The sequence below is a fragment of the Phyllostomus hastatus genome, unplaced genomic scaffold (assembly GCF_019186645.2).
Source record: "Phyllostomus hastatus isolate PE091 unplaced genomic scaffold, TTU_PhHast_1.1 phas_contig_1, whole genome shotgun sequence".
NCBI classification, from domain to species: domain Eukaryota; kingdom Metazoa; phylum Chordata; class Mammalia; order Chiroptera; family Phyllostomidae; genus Phyllostomus; species Phyllostomus hastatus.
In genome coordinates this window covers 23,591,058-23,612,260 of record NW_025333498.1, presented here as the reverse complement: position 1 = coordinate 23,612,260, position 21,203 = coordinate 23,591,058, and the positions used below count along the sequence as shown (strand labels likewise).

The window sequence follows — 21,203 nt, the reverse complement described above, 5'->3', positions numbered from 1 at the left end:
ATAAAAATAATAAACCAAAACCTGATATATATAAGGTGAAGTCATAAAATCTGCATTCTCTAGAAAAAAAAGAAATTTATCAATGTAAATCATAAAAAACAAATAAAACGTACATTTAAAGGCTCATAGTCCCAGAATTAGCAGTGCTAACATTCTCCCATTGAGAGAAACCACTGGCAAGTATAAACTGGTTAAGATTAAGAATCATTTAGTGCTATGAACCCATTAGATTTAACTGATTCTGCTAGGTGTGTGATAAGTGAATTCAGTTAAGACCTTGGGACTTCTGTATCCTCATCTTCAGAATGAGAGCAACCTTTTCAAATGTATTATTCTAACTCCAAAAAAAAAAAAAAAACTTTATTCAGGTCTTTGGCTTGACCCAGGCTTGGGGCACTGAGTTCTATTCACCATGGTGTCTTTTTTAGCATGGCAGTTGACACATATTTGGTGTTTAACTGTTTGCTGAAAGAACATGAGCAGGAAGATGGGTACATATTGTTCTGTTAAGAAGCCATTGCCTTGTGAAAATCAATAAGCTCAAAAGCCTCCTGACTCAAGGAAAGCTAACTACAAAATGCCTCAAATCATTATTTATTTTTCAAAATGATCAACAGTGTGAAGAAACATCTCCTTTTTGCATGGTTAATAAATGTAACTAAATAGTCATGTTTTCCCTTCCAAATATATTTATATTAAAATATTCTCCTCTATTATAGACAAAGAACAAAGCAAATGGTAAAATAATCGACTGGCTTAATCACTGAGAGAAGTAATTTTGTAGGGGAATGCATATTATTTGTTCCTAACATGGAATATAGTGTCTGCTTGAGTTTAGGGATCAGTCTTAAATTCTGGATAGACTGTAACATTCTACTAATTCTCAAAAAATGAAGGTAATGTCAATGATTTCCAATACCATCTTTCTGTATAAAATGGGACATGTAATTTTTCAATTCTTAGATGATAAAAAGTACTGGAATTTTATTTGTGAATTTCTTGTATAATCATGACCTCTCATATATGTGGGTCCATCATACACTGGCTTCATTAAGCAGTAGAGGTGACAGTCATAATTAGGTTGGCAGGAATAATAATGAAGATCTGTTAGATGAACAGATCTCTAATATTAACCTGAGGCTTCAGATTTCTGAGCCCTGTCCCAGAGTTTATGATTTAGTAGGTCTGGGGTGGGGCCTGGGAATCTGTATTTTTAATCAGTTCTCAGATGACACTGACAGTTGGTCAGTAGGGCACACTTAGAGAAGCAGTGATAGGCTAATCTGTGTGTTAAATCATTCAGAGACTATTGGTAGGGAGAAAGTCAGATAAATAAAGTAAAATGCAACATAACAAGGATTATGTGTGTCTGAACATAGAGAAAGGATGCGTAATTACGCCTGGTGGTAGACAGACAAGGCAAATTTTAACTGAAGCTTAAAAGAATGGGAAGATGTTTATCTGCTATGTTGATGAATGAAGGCTGCAACAGGGCAGAGAGAGGCATTCTGGCCTAGAGGACAGAGACACGAGGAAACAGGGATAATAAACCTGGAAAAGAAGAAATTTGAGGAGAGCAGCAACAGGTAAGGAGATAGACTAAGAAGAGAAAATAAGGTCATTGTCCTCCATGTATTTTAGGAAGGACTTGCTGGTTTAACACAGCCCTTACCACTAGGCTGCTGGTAGTCATGAATCTCATCTTGTTTGTCTTTGTAAAATCTCTTCTCCAGCACTACACAGCCTAGTGCAATGCTCAGAGCTTTAGTTTTCTCAGGTGTAGTTTGGAGACAATGACGCTTTTATAGAAATATTTGTTTTAAGGATGAAATTAAAAGCAATGGTTGATGCTACTTCACTTTCTTTATTTTTCTTATGTCCCCATACCCTGGGGTGTTCCTTAAAAAATATTATTTGAGCACCTGATACAGGCAAGTCCTTGATGATTTGTATATGACAGGTGTTGGCAGGAGTAACAGTGACTGTCCTCTTCCCTTGAATTCCCTGGCATACGGAAGATTTTCATTTAAGAAGGGAAGAGTTATTTATTTGGATCTTTGTCTCACAATATTTGACTCACTCTATGTTACACAATATGCACTGAAATACTGTGTGTGATATGCATGCACCCACACTTATTATATACACAACCAGTTCATTATATGTATGTATGTGTAAATAGAAACAGTCCATATTTCTACATCTCCATTTTTTCTTCTTTTATACTCCATTTAAAAATAAGCATATTATGTTAGGAAGTTTAGTATTTCCTTACCCTCATTCCTTCAAATCTAGATAAAGCTCTTAGAGGTCTTAAAGCCCTGAGGGTCCGAAGGGACTTAATGGCACTAAGCTCTGAGTAGTGAAGAAGATTTGCAACTAAAGTAACCAAAGAGACCTATAGAAAAAAATACAATTGTCATTAATTATTTCAGTGACATAATAAAGCATAAAGAGGAAACATCAGTTTCAAAGATCACTAAGAGCAACTCAGCAAGAACAGTATGATTTTATATATCATAAAACAGTATGTGACTTTATATATCAAGTCACCTAGTCATTGCCTGAAAGAATGGGTAAGGTGGATGCTTTTGTAAGAAAATGGTTTAAAAGAAGGTTAACCAAAATAAAATGAAGTAACAGAAGGGAAGCACATTATTTCTTATATCTGAATAAAAATCACATGTACCTTTTACACTTTGGTAGTCAATGGTTATGTACTTGCACATTAATTCTGAACATTTAGAGCAACTATCAAAATTTCTATTGAAATCAAACCTAGGGCACAACAAAGGGCAGGATTCCAAAGCTAAGTCATAAGAGTATGTGGAATTAACTCAAATAAATCTAAACTTTAGTATAAACACATTCAAAAGCAATTTGAAAAATCATAATTCATGATAGTGTATTGTGATATTGAATGTAATAGGTGCAAATTATTGAAAAGAACTACAGTATAGACTGGAACTGAGATATATACACATATATACATCTATCTATTTGTGCATACATGTATGTATACTGATGAGTAATGCTCAAATAAATTTCAAATAATCAAAAAACCTGTAGAAATCACACAATTCTATCTTCTGAATATCCAATCAGATCAGTGGTTCTGGAACTTCAATATGCACCAGAATCACCTGGAGGGCTTGATGCAAGAATTTGCTGGGTCTCAGCACCAGAGTTTCTGATGAATAGATATTGGGTGAGTCCTGAGAATTGCATCCATAATAAGGTCCCACCTATGTGTGCCAATGATGTTGGTTCAAGGCTCATACTTTGAGAACTACACTAGATATGTTGCTCAAATTTTGAGAAGTGAAAAATATTTTAGCTCCTCCCTCAAATCTGCATCCCTAGATTTGCATCTCCACCAACAAGAATATTTCATGCAACTTTGCTCTGTGTCACACATGAAAACTTTTTACATTGAACATATATGTAATATATATTTACACATATAAATATGTGGTCACCATTTTTCAAAATATTAAATAATATTTCAAGTTGAAGCTATGTCCCTTCCTCAGTTCTGCATGTTACATATTCCTAAATATTGAGAATTACCACTTCATATTTTCAAATACAAAACAAAATAATTTGTTATTAAATATAAATCCTTCTTAATTTAAAATAAATTCAATTTTACTTGTAAACTTTTATTTCCTAAGCTGAGTGATGAAAATAATTATGTTTATAATATTCTAGGGTTTTTGAATATCTTAAGTCTTTTATAATAACTTTTAAAAGACCCAACATACTTATAGGTTAAGAGAAGAGAAATAACCTATATTCCTTCCATTATTTCTTACTTTGGTTAGCCTTTCTTTAAAACTATTATATTAAAGAAGTATCTACCTTGCCATTTATTTTTATAGGTGGTAACAAGGTAAAATATACATATAAGGTGAGTCTAAAAACAATACAAAATCATTAATATAAGCTATCAAAAATTAGATTTTTTCTCATACAGAAAGTGCATGAGAACATATGAGGTGTAATGTATACCTTAGGAAAATTTTTTTTCTGCACATCACCTATACAGAAAACAAAGAATGTTATTGCTAATAATATTTTATATATTGAGCTGCTAAAAAGGAAAGAGTTTATGGAGCTTTAGAAAGCAGTTGAGAAACTCAAGTTTTGAGTAGATATGATTAGTTTTGGCTAAATTTTATAATTTTTGCTGTTTATAGCCATGCTTTCTTATAATGTTGATGTCTATGAGTAATGCTGTATTAATTTACCTTTTCTGTAAAGTTTGATAATGCAAATTGTTGGTTGAATGTTAGAGCACTTGTCAGTACTATAAAAATTTGCATGTTGCCCTCTCATTCAAGACATCAGATGGAAAAACAACTCTAAAAACTATTACTAGTTATAGGATGTTCCTTCTCTAATCACAAAGATCAGATTTTGAAAAATCGAGGAAAATTAGTAAAACATGAGAGGACATAATTTATTCTGAGAAAAATAATATTGTGAGATTGAGGTCATAAATTAAGAAAGCCTTTTAAAAATAATATAAACTATCACATATAAATACATTTATTGTTATATATTATTAAAATATAACAGAATATAAAACAAAATAATTAGAGTGCACTAAATAAGAATGAATTGCAATAATGGGTGTTGTACCATTAATTTTTATTTGAGATGTCTTGATTTCACAAGCTGTTTTAGGATCTGTTTCCTGACTATTTCAAAAAGATGACTAAAAAATATTTTTGTTCTGTTAAAAATAAATCCTAAGCTGAAGCATTCTTGTATATTTCCTATCATCCAAGTAACTGGCAGCTTTAGGAGTTTATTATTTGAAATTATTAATGCCAATTTTTCTGCTCCACTGCTATTGTTAAATTGGTTTGAACGGATAAGGGCTGTGGCTAATTGTGCTTTTCCTTATCATTGGGACTGAGATAAATATTATGAAATTATATGCCTTTTCTTCTCCCTGACAGAATTGTGTACTTGAGTACTACCATTTTTTACATAACTTTCAACCAACATATAAGGCAAGTGGATACACATATCACCTTATTTTCTAATTTTATATGGTAGAAAAATCAATATTTTATCTTTTTTATCTGTGTCCCTACCCTTTTCCATTCCTACCTCCCACCTTCCAGTTTTTTATTTTGTTCATATTTTTAAAAGGAATGATATCCAAATCATGTGTGTGTGTGTATATATCTATATATATATATATATATATATATATATATATTTAAAAATCACATCTCTGCTGGCAGAAAACACAGGCAAGAATAAATTATACCTTATAATGGTACAGAAAAGAATTTATATTTTTTGAAAAGTGTTCTCTTTTAATATTTTTCACAGATATATTTCTACTGGATATATTAATATTTCTAAAAAACATAAACCTAGAGCCTGAAAGTACAAAAGTTAACCAAAATTAAAATATAATAAACAGCATTAGCAAAGGCTTTGCAGAACTTTTAATCATAAGAAGAAATCCTCCTTCAAATTTCAAAGTACCTACATCAACAATTAAGAAGTCCAGCCAACACCAGGCATTGGTGAAATATGTTTTATAACCATAAGCTACCCATTTCAGAAGCATTTCCAGAATGAAGATGTAAGTGAATATCTTGTCAGCATACTCCAGGATAGTCTTAATGACCTTTTTCTTTTCAATGTATATGTCTTCAAAAGCCTGTGGAAATAATCAAATTTTCCATTACAACTGAAAGCTTGTGATTCATAACAAAAATAGGAAATAAAATTTTTATGAAAAAATCACTGAAATATAACACTATTATGGGCCAGCTGACCTTCTTCTGTTTTATGGCTACTATTTAACACCCAGTTCTAGATTTCTCACCACCAGTTCATGCCACTGGTCACCAGAGGTCACGAGAAAGAAGATAAAAGAATGAAATTATTTATAAAGGTCTGAAAAACCCAGATATTTTGGTATATTCAGGGATATCCACCTCATCTGACTCCCATTTTAATCCTCTTCAAATTGGATAAGACCTAATTGAAAACATGATTCCAGGATCAGCCACTCTGATACATCTCTCTCACCCTGCACTCCCCTTCAAACCCAGTGGCAGGATGTGGAGCTTCTCCCTCAGGCCTTGTATGCGTGTACATCCTCAAGGAACGTAGCAGAAAGCAAGGAAAGGTTTGCTGAATGAACACATGCAGTAGCTTAGTAGGCTATAGAACACAGAGAATGGTTTCTTTCTTTGAATTTGGCACAGTATCTTATCATTCAATAAAAGCTTAAACTCTATGAGTCACACTTATACTCATTCCATGGATGTGGCACCTTTAACAGTCCCAAAGTGATAGACAATGATACTGTGGTCACTCACAGGTTTCTTGGGAAATAATTTGAATAGACTTAAAGAACTGAGCTCACTGAAGGCACTGAAAATGACTTTTGGCTTGAACAGGTCTAAAGTATTAGAAATTTCTCTTTCAACTTTGAACAATATTCATCATGTTGGGTAAAATGAAAGCAAAAGGGCCTGGGTCCTTAGTGGTTAACAGTATGCTATCTGTCCATAGCCACGGCCTTGTGCCATTCTTACTCTTATTCCAAGTTCCTCTATCAATACCTTAAAAATGATCCTAAGCACTTCTTGCAAGCTGTTGATGTGAATATTGATGAGAACAGAGAAAATGGGCACATTTACTATGATGCTGAGAGAAGGTTCCAGCAGCTGGCAGAGGGTCTGAAAGTCAATGACATTAAAGTGCAAGGGGCGGCTTCCAGCCCTCAGCATTTTCCTGGCCCCTCTGCCAGGCTGTGGTGGAATCAGACCAGCTACCCAGACAGAATCTGTGGCAGAAGGTAAGGACGGGACTTGAGCACAAAGAAAGAGAGTGCTGTTCCTGGACCTGGGATGCAGAGCAGGACCAGTAGATGCTGAAAGCTAAACACTCCACCTGGGTACCCCTTGCTCTGACAAGTCCCAGAGCCTGAAACAGGAGTCAGCCTGCAGGGCTCCTAGCTTCTGGGACTAATTTTGTGGATGTGGGAACAAAGGGGCAAGGAGGTCATTGTATTAGTTCTATCTGATTTTGGGTGTAGGCATTACTATTATTCATTTCAGTTGCCATTTATTCATCTATCTGGTGTGTGTTCTTCTTTCTGAGGAACCACAACATAGTAAAAAGATACAGTGGATTTGACTTTAGACCTTAGTTAAGTAATGGCTCTGTCATTTACTGACTTTGAGACATAAAGTAATTTTTAAAATTCTACCTAGCTTCCTTATTGGTAAAATAAGCAAAATACTGTAATCTCACAGGATTGTTTGAAAATGAAAGGAGAACACTTATATAAAGATCTAGACATACAATAAAATGTACTAAGTTACAGCTATCACATTTTATTTATTTAATAGATAAGTAGACTTAAAATGTAGCCCAGTTGGCAAATTCCCTAAGTACAAACACTGGCTTCTTGAAATAAGAAGAAGGTTTCCCTTTTCTTCCTCCTATAATCCATTTTCATTTCAGTTTTGAGAGTGCCCCTTCCCAAAAATGTTATCTTCATTTTTAGACATTTTGAATAAGGCATTACTCTAAGCTTTTCTTTAATTTTTTGAAATTTCCTTTCTAAGTCTTAGTCATGTATGTCACTCAGCATGAGATAAATGTCCTTAGTTATTAGGAATAAAAGATAATATAGACAAAATTCTGTCAAGATTCCTACTTGCATTCCATCAGATAAGTGAAGTAGCATTTTCTTACTCATCTTCTGTTTCTGAGAAAAGAGAATAGATAGGAGAGGCAATCTATGGGGGGCCATAAACATCTCTGCATGTTCTTGATGGGTATGCCAAAAATACAAGGCCCTGACTACCCTTAATTCAGGCCATTTCTTGGGGTTGATTTTGCAACAAGCAACACTGAGAGATGAGATAGGGACACCCTCTGGGACAAAGAGCAAGGTTGCTTCCTGCTTGCTACAACAGGGTGGGTTCCCTAAGCTCAGTGCTCCTCTGCTGTGATGGTAAGCTAGTTGTTAAATGTACATTTAGCTCCACGCTATGGTCCCATGGGATTTGGGGATAAGGTGAACCAACATAAACATGAAGTTCATGTGGCTTTCTATGCCATGAGTAATAAAGCCCTTTGTCTCTGACTTGAAAGTCATATATGGGATGCTCCCACCAGCATCCATGAATCAGTAACAGGCTAACTTGCTGTAAATAGAGTAAGATTAAATCCCAGATCCATGAAGACTATCTATGAGGCAATTTTTAAAGTTCTTGAAAATTCTGTCTTTAATATAGTGGAATTTCCTGTGGCATCTCTAGCTGGCACTGGGCTTCTAGTGGCTCATCACTCTTAGTGTCAGCGGGAAAGAAAAAAAAATTAAGAAGAGGCTCAGGGAGTTTGTAATTCCAAGATTCCTTTCTACTCTGAGAAGGTGGTTGGTAAACATAAAAGAATGAGAAACTTGTCCCATTCTCACCCAGAACTGCAACTTATTTTTCCTTTTAGTAACATTCAAGATGCTTCATAAAAGCATCTTTGCCTGTCTTTGGCACTTTGTCACAGTATCACTGGCCATCACTTTCAACTCTGTTTTTACTTCCCCTTCCATGACACATCCTACATTTTGGCAACTTTTAATTTCCTGTATATATGATGTGGTTTTACGCTTTCTTCTAATTGTACTACGTTCCCCTCAGAGCCCCTTACTTCACTGGAAAATCACCATTAATCTTTCAAGATCTTGCAAAACATCCTCTGCTTTTCTGAAATCCAGCAGAAAATGGTTCTTGCTACAGGTTTTATAAAGTATTTTCTTAACTTACAAACACATCCAAGTTCTACAATCACTTGTGCCTCTCTCTTCCCTGATTGCGATTGCTGGGTTCCTTATCTTACCTGGATCTCATTCATCTTTGTATTCAGGTCAGCAAGAACAGTGTCTGGCATGTAGTAGTGCTCAGTAAACATTTACTGAGCAGAACTAAAATTTTATCCTTGGTACTAATCATAGGGATTGTTAGGTAAGAAAAAAACATTGCTAAGGTATTTTTACCTTCCAACTCATTTATTAAAAGTACTGACAGTCAATTTATTGTTTTGGGTGTCAGATCACTTACCAGAGCACCACTGCTGAGCAGGATCATGAGGACAATAAAGCTCTCAAACCAACTGTGTTCAACTATCCTGTAGCATGTTATCCTGATGTTCCACCAGATTTTTCCTCTCCCTGAGTTTATGTTAACTTGGCAGCAAGGGAATCTCCGTACGCAGCCTGGCAAGAAAGACATGAATATAAAATCTTGATATTCAGAATTAGTAAAACACTTAAAACATGAAGTCTGTCCAGAAGGTATCCAGCCATGTAATATGAAAAATAGACAGTTATATTGAAGAAGATACAAAATATAAGAAACACTGTACATAGGACAATGACGCCTCAGTCCCCTTCAAAGTAGGCACATTGGGACCTCACACAGTTCTCCCAATCGCCATCAGTGGCCCTGTTATATTTTCCTGAATCTCACTGGTGGTCCAAAATCTCTTCCCTTTCAAAGGTGATTTTAATTTTGAGAAAAGCCAGATGTCCCATGGCACAAATCTGGGCTGTAAGGAGGCTGAGTCACCTGGGTGATTTGATGTTTCACCAAGAAACTCTTCACAAGATGTGATGCATAAGCAGTCGTGTTGTCGTGATGAAGCTGCCAATCACCAGTTGCCCATAGTTGTGGCCTTCTGAATTTTCAGAATAGATTCTTCAGAGGAACATTGAAGCCTAACACAAAATCTGATGCAGGTTTGTTGTTCTACTTGCTCAGCCATTTTGAATGTGATGGCCACACAGTACACATGCTCACACAACAGCACTACTGGCCCCCACTGACCAGTACAGTGAAATTGTCATTGTTCACACATACATGTTCCAGTCCACTCTCCTGGGTTGTCAGGTTACATCGATGTCACACAAACCATTGTCGTTATGTTAACTTCTCATTATATTAACAATGGCTGCGCTTTTTTCTGGACAGGCCTCGTACATTATTTAATGTAAAGATTTCTCTACAATGTCCCTCAACCAAATAATTTCTAATAATTATACTTGTAGCTTCAAATAGATTCAACTTGGGTGCCACCTTCTCTCATCTCCTAACTCTCCATGGTGTTTTCTTAATATTTGTCAGCAATTTCTAACTTAGAATACCCTTGTGTTCTGTGTTTCCTTGATTTCTCATCACTCTCTTCTATGGTATTTAAACTACATTTTTGTTGTTGTTGAAATCCTAATACAATCCTATATGCAATCCTGATACACAATGAACACTAAATTTGATGAACAAATGAATGAACTATAATCTGAGGACAAAAATGCATTTCAGGATCCTCTTTGCTGAAAGATAAAATTTCTTTAATGTAGATCTAGTCTGCAGTTCAGTGTAGCTTCAACTCCTCCATAAAAAACCCTTTGAGAAACACCATTGGAAGTAATATTAAGAAAATTAGTGGAGGGTCCTAAAATCAAGATTAAAAAAATAGATCTTGATTAGAAGATGCAAATGAAACTGTTTCAAGCACTCTAAGTTAAAAATAAATCTGACATTGGAATTTTATGTGTAATATACACTGCTATGACAAAACTGAGAAACATTTTATTTAAAATATTTTAGGTTTATTAATTTATTTCACCATTAAGCATTTATTAAGCATCACCTATATACTTGGTTTGTATAATAGTTTCCTTGCCTTGGGGAATTTTTTCAGTTTGGGTTAGGCAGACAGATCAAGAAATAAATGGCTATAACCTGACAGACAACTAGAATGACAGGGGTTATTTTAGTAGCATGGAAGAAGTCTACCTACCCTGGCTTGTTGAGGAGAGGTCAGAGGAGGCTTCCTAGAAGAGACGGAGCCTGAATCAAATCAAAGTACTAGCCAAAAAGTGTTGTGTGGAATTCCAGGTCAAGAGGCAGAAAATGTGTTATGCATAGAAATTACAAGCAGTTCAGAATTATGTTGAATACCAATTGTACAGGATGCACAGGTGAGGTTAGAGTAATTGATCAGATTACAGAAAGCATTTCCCCCACCTTAAGGAGTTGGGTCTATATCCTAAAACATTAAAGAGCCAGGGAAGGGTTGTGAGCAGACAATGACAAGGCAAATTGCAATTTAAATGGATGTCTCCAACAATTGTATGGAGGGTAAACTGGAAGGCAAGGGGAAAAAAGGAGGGGTGGAGGTGAGGAAAGACTCAGAACCAGAAAACCTTTTCTAATTTGGTTCGGCAAAGCAAGAATAATAATAACAGATTTAACACATATTTGGCAGGTAGAAAGAGTAGAATTCGGTGACTGATTGGATATGATATGAGTAGGAGGAGGAGCCCAGGATGACTACAGGAGGAGGAGCTGACTTGGTGGTAATGAATCTGAAATGCCCGTGAAATCTCTAAATATAGATATTCTGCAGATATTTAGAAGTATACATTTGAATCTCAGAGAAAAAACCTGAACTAGAAAAGTATATGTAGGAGTCATTAGCCTATTTGTATTATCTCAGGTCAAGACAGTTTCCGAGGTTAGTACAGAAATGTTATTTAGGGAGAGAAAGAGTCAAGTCTGAAACATTCTGGAGCCGCACTGTTAAGGGGCAGAACTCAGTGATATAGGGGAGCCAGCTCACACCAACTCTTGATAACATGTTGTTAGATCGTTAGCCTATTATTAAATGCAGCTGTTATCAAAACTTAAGTTGTATAAATTTAAAATTATAACTTGCTTTAGAAAGGTAATAAATATTGAAAACATACTTTCGAATATTGTACTATTATCTCTGCTCTTGAGACTATTTTTTTTTGTCTGATCTCAACAGTGGAAATTTGTTATACTCTTGGATTACTGTGCATCTCATCCCAGCTCCACATTTAGTGAAGTCGTATCAGTAGTTTTAAATCATCCATGGGGAATCTTTACACTATAAAACTCACCAAATGCTATAAAATCTGTGTTCCTTAATTTTCTGGAGAAGATTTAAAATGATGAAGAAAATGTTAATAAAACAGATAAAATAGTAAAAGTCTGTGATGTTTGTGATATTTGTAACCAGTACGCTGAATAGTGTGAAAAATTTAGGAAACACTCATTTATTATTCAAATTCTATTGTCTGATTTAGCGAAGATTTGCTCCATCACTGACCAATGAGTCAAGTTTCACGTACAACTTCTTTGTTTCACTTTCACCACCCTGACTAACATCATTGAAAATACCAGCCAACATTCCATTTAAATCTATGCTTATTCATCAACTGCAATCATTGAGTTTCAATACATACAAAATTTGGCAAAATTTAACCAAAGCATTCTGTAAGAATGAGCTACATGGAATGTATAATAAAGGATGCTGCTTATATTATTATTTGTAAATTGAGTGACACATAGCCTTTAAATCAGTAAAATTTATAATAAACTGATGTACCTAGGCATACTTTCTTTTTTGGGGGGTGGAAGCTGATGATTAAACATTTACTTGCACACCCCTGGGATAGGTGAAAGAGAAGAAAACCTGAAAGGAAAAGGGGGCAGAGGTGGAGGAGCAGGAGGGATGTACTGGAGGCTGCAGTAAAAGAAATGACAGAGTAAATTTCATGAAGGACCCTTGAACTACACCATGACCAAGAGAGGTCCAGAAGATAGAGATTGAAAAATTTAACTACTAAATTAAATAAATTAAAGTTGATTAAAAAGAAACAACTAAAATAACTTTGGAGAAAAGGAAGAATTTTTAAAAAAGTACAATTAATTCCTCTCTTAAAATTTTTTACATTGAAAAAAGACCTCATTTGGAACAAAGGCAGGAAGTGAGAGAGCACTTTTTAGAACCTGATTTCAGAAGTCTGTAAGCTAGGCAATTTAAAAAGTAATTCTTTTTCTATAAAACAATACATTTCATACAATTACTGAGCCTATCAAATAGTAACTTCACATAATCATGAAGTGTATGTGCTGAAACAACAAAACTAGAACTCTCCTATGAACCACATATTCCAGACAATGTCTCATGGTTTCTCTCACAATTCTGCAGTGAACCTAGTTAGCTCACCCGGATTGATATGAGGCGTATCCTTGCTCTTCAATTTCTAGCCTTATAGAAATGTAGCAAACTACATTTTTCCCCTAAGATTCTGCTGTTTTTGCTATCATGTATATTTTATATGTTCCTGTTGTTTCTCTCTGGAAGCTTCTAAGTTCCCAGAAGGCTAAACTGGGAATGTAAGCTGTCTGTTTTGCCCTTTCTTCTGCTCACATACATAGCTTAATATGCTATATATAGTTGACTGAAAAGATATAATCTCTCCCCTTGAAAAGAGTTCTAAAATCACCTAAGAATTAATCATGGTGTGAAAGGTCAGATCTCTCTGAATTTTAGAATTTATAAAAAGATTGGATTAAAAAAAACAGGGTGAATGGAAAATATATACCTGACTTCACTTATCCAAGGTTAATTACAGTTAACTTAAGCTCAGATCTGGAAGAATTTATCTTCAGTGTATTTAAAATAATTATCTTATATTTCAAATATATTAGTAAAGAAAATATTTTATAAATTGATGTGGAAAAATAGTAAAAGGGTAGGGCCAAAAATTGACCCCCAGATGTTTCTTTCAGAGCAAATGAAAATGCCATAAAGATTGAAAAAATTTAAGATAGAATTTGTTTTTATATTAGTTTAATGTTTTAAACTTTAGAATTTATCTGAAACTTAAAAATAAAGATCTCATGCAGAACAGAATCAATCTGCCTCAAGTATAATTACCAGAAGAGTAAGTTATCCCTTTGGTTTTGAAGATTTTACTAACTGGGTTTATTTTTGTCTGTTTTAAAGTTGAAGAGAAATACTCTTTGTGATTGAGGCAAGCAAAGGAACTATTCTAATTAGAAAAGTAAGTAAACTTTGTTTGTATCTGGGATGAAGGTTCATAAATATTGCCCTCAGGATTTATCACATCTCAGAGAGTTTCTCTCATTTTGAGGCGGGAGTGCTCAATTGCTTGTCTGACTTTTCTGCAAAGGTATATCCCAAGAGATTTCCAACCTAGGTGGTTAGCAACATTATCACACCTTCTTTTTAAAAGGGACTATTAATTAAATGTAAACATAACAGAGAACTTCTCAAACATTCTAATAGATCCCTCAGGGTAAACAATATTTCTTTTTGGTGGTTTCATTAATTTGCTCTTGTGATCCATAACATAAAGTTTATACTGGGTTTTATCATGTTAGACCAATGCTCTCAAACAATAACAACACCATCGACCTCTTCCAAGATAGATTACCCATTAAGAAAAACATAGTAGCATGATCAATATAATTAATGTAAGATATCCATTAGGAAAATCAATAATTTTTTTCACCACCTTTTAAAAATTTCTTTAAAATGTCTTAGTCCTCTAAAACTAGTGTTTTGTCCACATTTTCTTTATTATAAAAGACACAAGGGAGTTACTTATTGTGTTATTAAAGTTAGAAGTAGTTATTAGTTATTTTATAAGAAGTTGATGAACATGGAACACTTTGGGAGAAAGTTGAATTGGCTTCTCCTACCAAATTAATGGAAAATACATTATTTTAAGGACAAAAGCATATCCATCTCACACCCTGGTCCTGATTTTATAATTTTATAATTGTATAATCCAATGCAAGTACAATAGAAAACCAAGCAGAATCAAAGAATCATGTCAAGTTCATATTTATAGGCTGTCAAGACATGCAGAATTATGGATAGTGAGGAACAGTACAGCATCTGAGAAAGGAGGCTGAAATCTTGAATTATCAAACTAATGGAACAGAACTAAGGAAGGTAAAGGGGATGAACAAGATGTGAAATAATATAGGATAGCCATGAAGTTGAAAAGGATCAATGAATATGAGAAAATGAACAACAAAATCAGTTTAGCATTCATTTTCACTGATTTAACTCTCAAACTTCCTTTGATTTTTCTGCTACCTTTCAGGTAACAAAAATCTCAGAAGACTGAATGCTGCTCTAAATGGGACCTGGTTCTAGCTCAGCTCCTGTAAACCAATCATGAACTGGTTAGAAGTCCTTTCCAATGTAAGTGATCAAGTTCCCAATTTCCCATCCTGACAAGACCACTCATATTGAAGTCTTCATGTAGACATTATTTCTTTCTGAGGCCCCCAACTTTGAGCCTTTTTGACTCTTTCTTTTACAGCCTGCATTCAATTCAAGAGCAAATCCCTTCAGCTTTAACTTTAAAATATTTTCAGAATTTCATACTTTCACCATCACCAATACTAAAACACTAGTCTAAACTCCCAACATCTCTCATCTGGATTACTGCAGGAACATCGAAGAGTTGCCCAACTTCTGCCCTCACAATCCACTCATTCACTCTTAGGATGGCATTTTGTGAGATTTGGAAATGAGATGCTTCTAATATCCTTCACAGCTTTTATGATCTGGCCTTTACTATGTCTCTGACCTCAAATTTTCTATTCTCCTCATCTCTCAATCTGTTCTATTCATACTAGCCCCTTGATTTTTTTTCAATGCTGTGCATATTCCCATCTCAAGGAATGTGCCTTCATTACTCTGCCTAAAATACTCTTTCTTCATATATTTGCATGGCCCACTTCAATTTTCTCCAGGTCTCTGATCAAATGATACCTTTTTAGGAAGACCTTCTCTGACCTTTCTATTTGTATGATAGTTCCTACCCTTCCTACTTTCTTTTTACTTCTCCAAAGCCCAGAAAGTACAATGAGTATAAAGTCTCTAGGAGAGCACAGCTGCTTCAAGTGATGTGACTGAGAGATGTGTGTTCCCTCAGTAAATTCTTTGTCTTTAAATAGATAGGTGTATATACATTAGGCCACGGCCTGGTAGTGGTCCGTGGCCTGTTAGGAACAGGCAGCCAGCAGGAGGTGAGTGACAGAGTAGCGAGCAAAGCTTCCATTACTGCCTAATCTCCACCTCCTGCCAGATCAGTGGAGGCATTAGATTTTCATAGGAGTGTGAACCCTACTGTGAACTGTGTATGAGAGTGATCTAGGTTGCATGCTCCTTATGAGAATCTAATGACTGATGCTAAGGCAGTGATGCTAGCACTGGGGAGCTGCTACAAATACAGATTATCCTTAGCAGAGAGGTTTGACAGCACACAGACCATAATAAATCAATTGCTTTGCAGACTCATATTAAAACCCTATCAGTGAATGGCAAGTGACAATTAAGCTTTATCTAGTGGTTTTCCAATCCTGCCCTACCCCTGATCCATGGAAAAACTGTGTTCCACAAAATCAGTCCCTGGTGCCAAAAAGTTTGGGGATCACCGCAGTACAGTATACAAATTTTAAATACATATATATATACTCAAGTAACAGCCCCATATGTCACAATGAGGTATTTCTAGCACCCCCTCATGCCCTTTCTGAATCTGTACCCCATAAAAGTAACTACTAGTCTCACTTCTGTCTCTGTAGATGTTGCCTATTCTCTTCCCCCCAGCTTTATTGAGGTGTATTTCACAATGAGAAGTTGTGTATGTTTAAAGTGTACACTTGATGAATTAAGTATACATTGTAAAAAAAATCATTACCATCAAGCTAATTAACATACCCATCACCTCACATAGTTACCAATTTCTTCTTTTTTCTGTGGTGAGAATATTTAAGATCTACCCTATTATCAAGTTTCAGGTATACAACACAGTACTGTTAACTAAGTCACATTGTTGTACATTAGAACGTATTCATACTGTATAACTGAAACTTCAGCCCTCATTAAATTTTCAGTAATCAAGGCCAGAGCTCATTTGAACAGGCATAAAACATGTTATATACTAGACTTGATTTAGAAATTATGAATACCCTGAAAATAATCACATAAGTATTCTCACTAGTGGTTTGTGGGATTCAAACAACCTTTGCAAAATATAATCTTAGTAAGACTATACCTATAGTCTGAAATAGCTCAGCATTAATACTTGCTGTAGAGGATTTAAGTTTTTCTAAAGCTTTTTTTTTCTGATTTGAAGCCACAATTTGGTTGACTAGCCCACTTCTTTCTAGCTATCCTAGAATTTTAAATCAGAGTCATTCACAAAATGGGTAAAAACAATCTTGGTAACATCTGTATAAACTTAAGTTTACATGGTGCTATTCTATTTATTAAGAGACAAGCAATATATAATAAAATTCTTAAATGTCTTTAACAGGAATGATTCTAAAAAAAGCTCTATGTGTTTTACTTATGGTACAGCAAAAACACAAAATTTCTATCAGTTGGGTGCTATAGTTTGCTTCTCCCTCAAAATGAGATCAGCTGGCTTGTATTCAAAGAAAACTCATGCACTCATAGTAGTTTGTAGATATCTCTCTTGGGTAGTCATTTTGTTTACTGCATGAGTGTTATAGGAGATTATTCACAAAAGTCCTGGAGAATGAAAGCAAGTCAATAATTTTCATAAAAATTACTGATGCTGAGATAAGCCCATGAGTAGATAGTGAGGCATTAGTATTAATACCATCATAGCTTCTACATAGGACTGTTAACAAAATACTTTAAAAACAAAGAGGAAAGGAAAAGGAGGACAGGTACTGAGTCAATTAATTTATGTGTTATCTCATGTAATCTCCTAAACATTCCTATTGCCTGGATGTGGTTGTTCTAACCACTTTACAGATGAGGTATCTGAGAGGTAAGATTTTAAAATGTGCTCCAGTTTTCACAGGGAGTTAGCAGTAGGCCCATTAGAACTCGTTCATCAGGTTTCAAATCATGTGCTCTTTATTATTGTATTGTACTGCAACCCTACTCTAAGTTTGAGTTTTTACTTACATAACAAAGTACCTGCTTAGAAAATACTGCATATTTTTATAGGTTGAGTTTGAATTTACTACTTTGAATAAAGTCTCTGAAAAATTCCAGGAGTAGTAAGAAATTCAGTTAGGCAGAAAATGAAAAGGAATGAAAGAGGTACTCTTAGAAAAGGATAGATGGAGGCCAATGGTAAAGGCTTTGCATGCCAAGTTAAAGACTTCAGGTTTTATCCTGTAGACCGACGGTTCTTAAATTTTAGTGCACATCGGAATATGCTGGAAGACTTGCATACTCTCCTCAGAGTTTTCAATCAAGTTATGGTTTCTGTGATCAACTTGTGGTGGGAAGAAAGATGAGGACTGCCTCAAAGGCTTCAGCTTGAGAGGAAGGATAGATCATGATGTCGCTAAATGAGATGAAGATAAAAGGATGTAGTAGATGCTATGGGGAGAACTACTAAACTTTGTTTTAAACTTCTTAAATTTGAGATGTTTAAAGGCAACAGATAATGGGAGTTGTAGGCAGATGAGAACTCAAGAGTGACAGCAGGTGGAAAAATAATGAAAGGGAAATGGCTGTTCAAGCTATAGACATGGATGAAACCTTAAGGCTAGAAAGTAAAAAGATAACAAAGCATCAGAATGTGGGGGACCTCATTACGTAAGGGATGTGAATAAAACCAGCCACTAAAAAAATGAGGGAAGAAACTCTGCACTCTCACAGATGTAACAGATCACAGGTATAAGGTGGCCTCAGAAAGGAAGGGGAGGAAGGATGCTGAGACAGATTGTGATCAACAACATCAAATGGTCAACTGAGAGTTAGCATATAGCTTCGATAAAAGGGACTGTAGTACCATCTATCCCATTAAATTGTATCCTAGTGGCTCCATGGAGCTGGGAATATGGATTAAGGATCTGAAATGAAAAGCATCGGCATCCTACAGTAAGGAGAGTGCTTTACAGTATAACACATTGTTATTGTAAATCATTGTCAGTAGAATATCACAAGGATGCAAACTGAAGATTAGAACGCTCCAACGGCTTGTCCTTGGTCACACAGCCATGACTGACTCAGCATGGAATAGAGTAGTCCGACTTTTTTACTAAACAACCCCCAGTAAGTATTAGGTTTAAGATAAAACCCAAAACATTAATAAATAAATGCTAACCAAGGTCTTGGTTTTTCTCTTACCATCTGTAAAACAGGCCTCTGGCTCATCTGCATTTACAGTTTCAGCCTCCACTTCTTCTTCTCCTGGCAGAGGGTTATCAACTGTGCTGCATTCTGAGGTACTTGATGGGCTCAGTCCCTAAAAAGAAATTCACCACCCCCAGGTAGTTCATTTAGAGTTCATTCAAATCTTGCATTTAAGCCATATCTATTAATCAGAGTCATGCAAATTGTAGTGAAAAAATATTAACAGTATTATGGCCATAAAAAACAAACACAGAAGTCAATAACCTTACAATGCATCTGTGCTTGATCTATCTACACATCCTGTGAAAAATAAATGTCATTATTTTTCTCATGCTAACACGTATTTAGACAGAATTACCATAAGGTAATATTTTGATGTTACACTATAGCATTTGCAAAGTGCTGGCCAAATTTTTATTATATTTTATGTTTAATGGACATTTGTGTATAACAATAATTATTACTCTAGGACAACCAAGATCCTAACAGCAATAACATGTACATGCCAAATTGCCAACACCTGATAATTGGAAGGTCAGATCTCACAGTTGGCAGAAAAACATGTTGATACTTAAAATTAAAAAAGAGAAATTAGTGCAAAATGAAATCCAAACATATTTGCTCTATTATCTCATATCAGAATATGTATCAGGATGATATAGATAGAAGTCTTTCATGGAGACAAAAACAAGTCAAATATTATATTGGAATAAAAACACTAAAAACCATAGTAATGATTTCATTCAACTGCACCCATTTTAGTATAAAATTTCAGAGTACAGTACTGAAATTTTATAGTATAATACAGTAGGAAAGATCATAAAGTATTATTTATGATGTCAAGAGACAGGTCCACATGCAAACTCGGAAACGAAGATTTAATGGAATTAAACGTGGCAGACTGACACGAGACGCACAACTTTATTGTCATTATGATCATATAATTGATCATAACACAAGCAATCTTTTTCCCACCCAGCATGTTAGGATCAAACATGATATGTACATACATACATATACACAGAAAGTTTTAGAAAAAAAATACATACAGCAATAGTAGCAAAACTGTCAATTTTTCCTAATATTGTTTTATGAGGGATAGAGCAGCACACCAATGGAAGAATTCATTTTTCACTCTCATTTGTTAAATAACATGTGAATATTGAAAACTACTAGTTATCACAATATGTACTTCTCATATTAAGATTATGGCTTTACTTTTGTTCAGAATTGTTAAACAGATTCTGAAAGGTGCTAAAAATGAGGAATTACTCATTTCAGTTAAATTAATTCTTCCATATATTAATTTACATTAATATCATAGGCCCAATGTAAAATTTCAATTTTTAGAAATCGACTTGGAAGCTAAAATTGTTGTTTATGGGTACCACATTAAATTCTCAGTGCTATTAATACTACACAGTATTCAACATCAGTGAAAAAGGCATTGATAAAGTATTGTAAATAACAAATGATGTAAGCAAAATTCTGTTTATAATGGCAGTGAAGAATTAGGAGTACTCAATTAATACTTCTAATCTATGATGGCATAGAGGCATTATTTTTGCCAGGGCAAGGAGGTATAATATCACTTATGAATAGAATCAGTATGAAATTTTACTTAAAAGCAGGCAATTTAAACTGATTAAATTAATATAAAGTTACTTTAAAATAAAGGAAATAGAAATTAATTATGACAATATTCTGTAAGATTTTGAGGTTATAATATATGCATTACTCCATAAAACAAAAGGAAACTTAAAATAATATGTCATGTTACGCCAATTACCACAAAAAAGCATTTTTATTAACTATATCTAAACACTACAATTATTTGATGTCTTTAGTCTTGACCTCCCAAACACAAGTGAATCGTCGTCACCAGGGAACCGAAAGAAAAGACACTATGATTCCATGGAGACACAACAAAGTCCTTCACCTCAGGAAACGATTCTGAGGCCCAGCTGTGGGAGGAGTTGCTGATGGGAAGAACACAAAGCCCTTCCCTGCTATTAGCCAAAATTTTGACAGCTAGGAAATAGTTGTAATGTTTTATTTTCTCACCTGGTAACATTTGAAATAAAATGCTTCTAATTTGCAGAATTCTGACAGCCTAAATCAATGAATACATCTTCAATCTCAATGTTTGTTTTTTTTTCTCTGTTTAAAAGAGCAAT

At 34.8% G+C, this 21,203-nt stretch overlaps 1 protein-coding gene across 1 annotated transcript in view; it reads right to left on the bottom strand.

The window, feature by feature from the left end:
• SCN9A (sodium voltage-gated channel alpha subunit 9) overlaps nt 1-21,203 on the bottom strand; it is a 78,747-nt gene that overhangs the window by 8,104 nt on the left and 49,440 nt on the right. Inside the window, exons 17-20 of the mRNA XM_045835956.1 lie at nt 19,021-19,138; nt 9,108-9,262; nt 5,513-5,686; nt 2,276-2,398 (exon numbers count right to left, since the gene is read on the bottom strand). Of these exons, the coding sequence (XP_045691912.1) occupies nt 2,276-2,398; nt 5,513-5,686; nt 9,108-9,262; nt 19,021-19,138 (570 nt within the window). The remainder of the gene's footprint in view (nt 1-2,275; nt 2,399-5,512; nt 5,687-9,107; nt 9,263-19,020; nt 19,139-21,203) is intronic.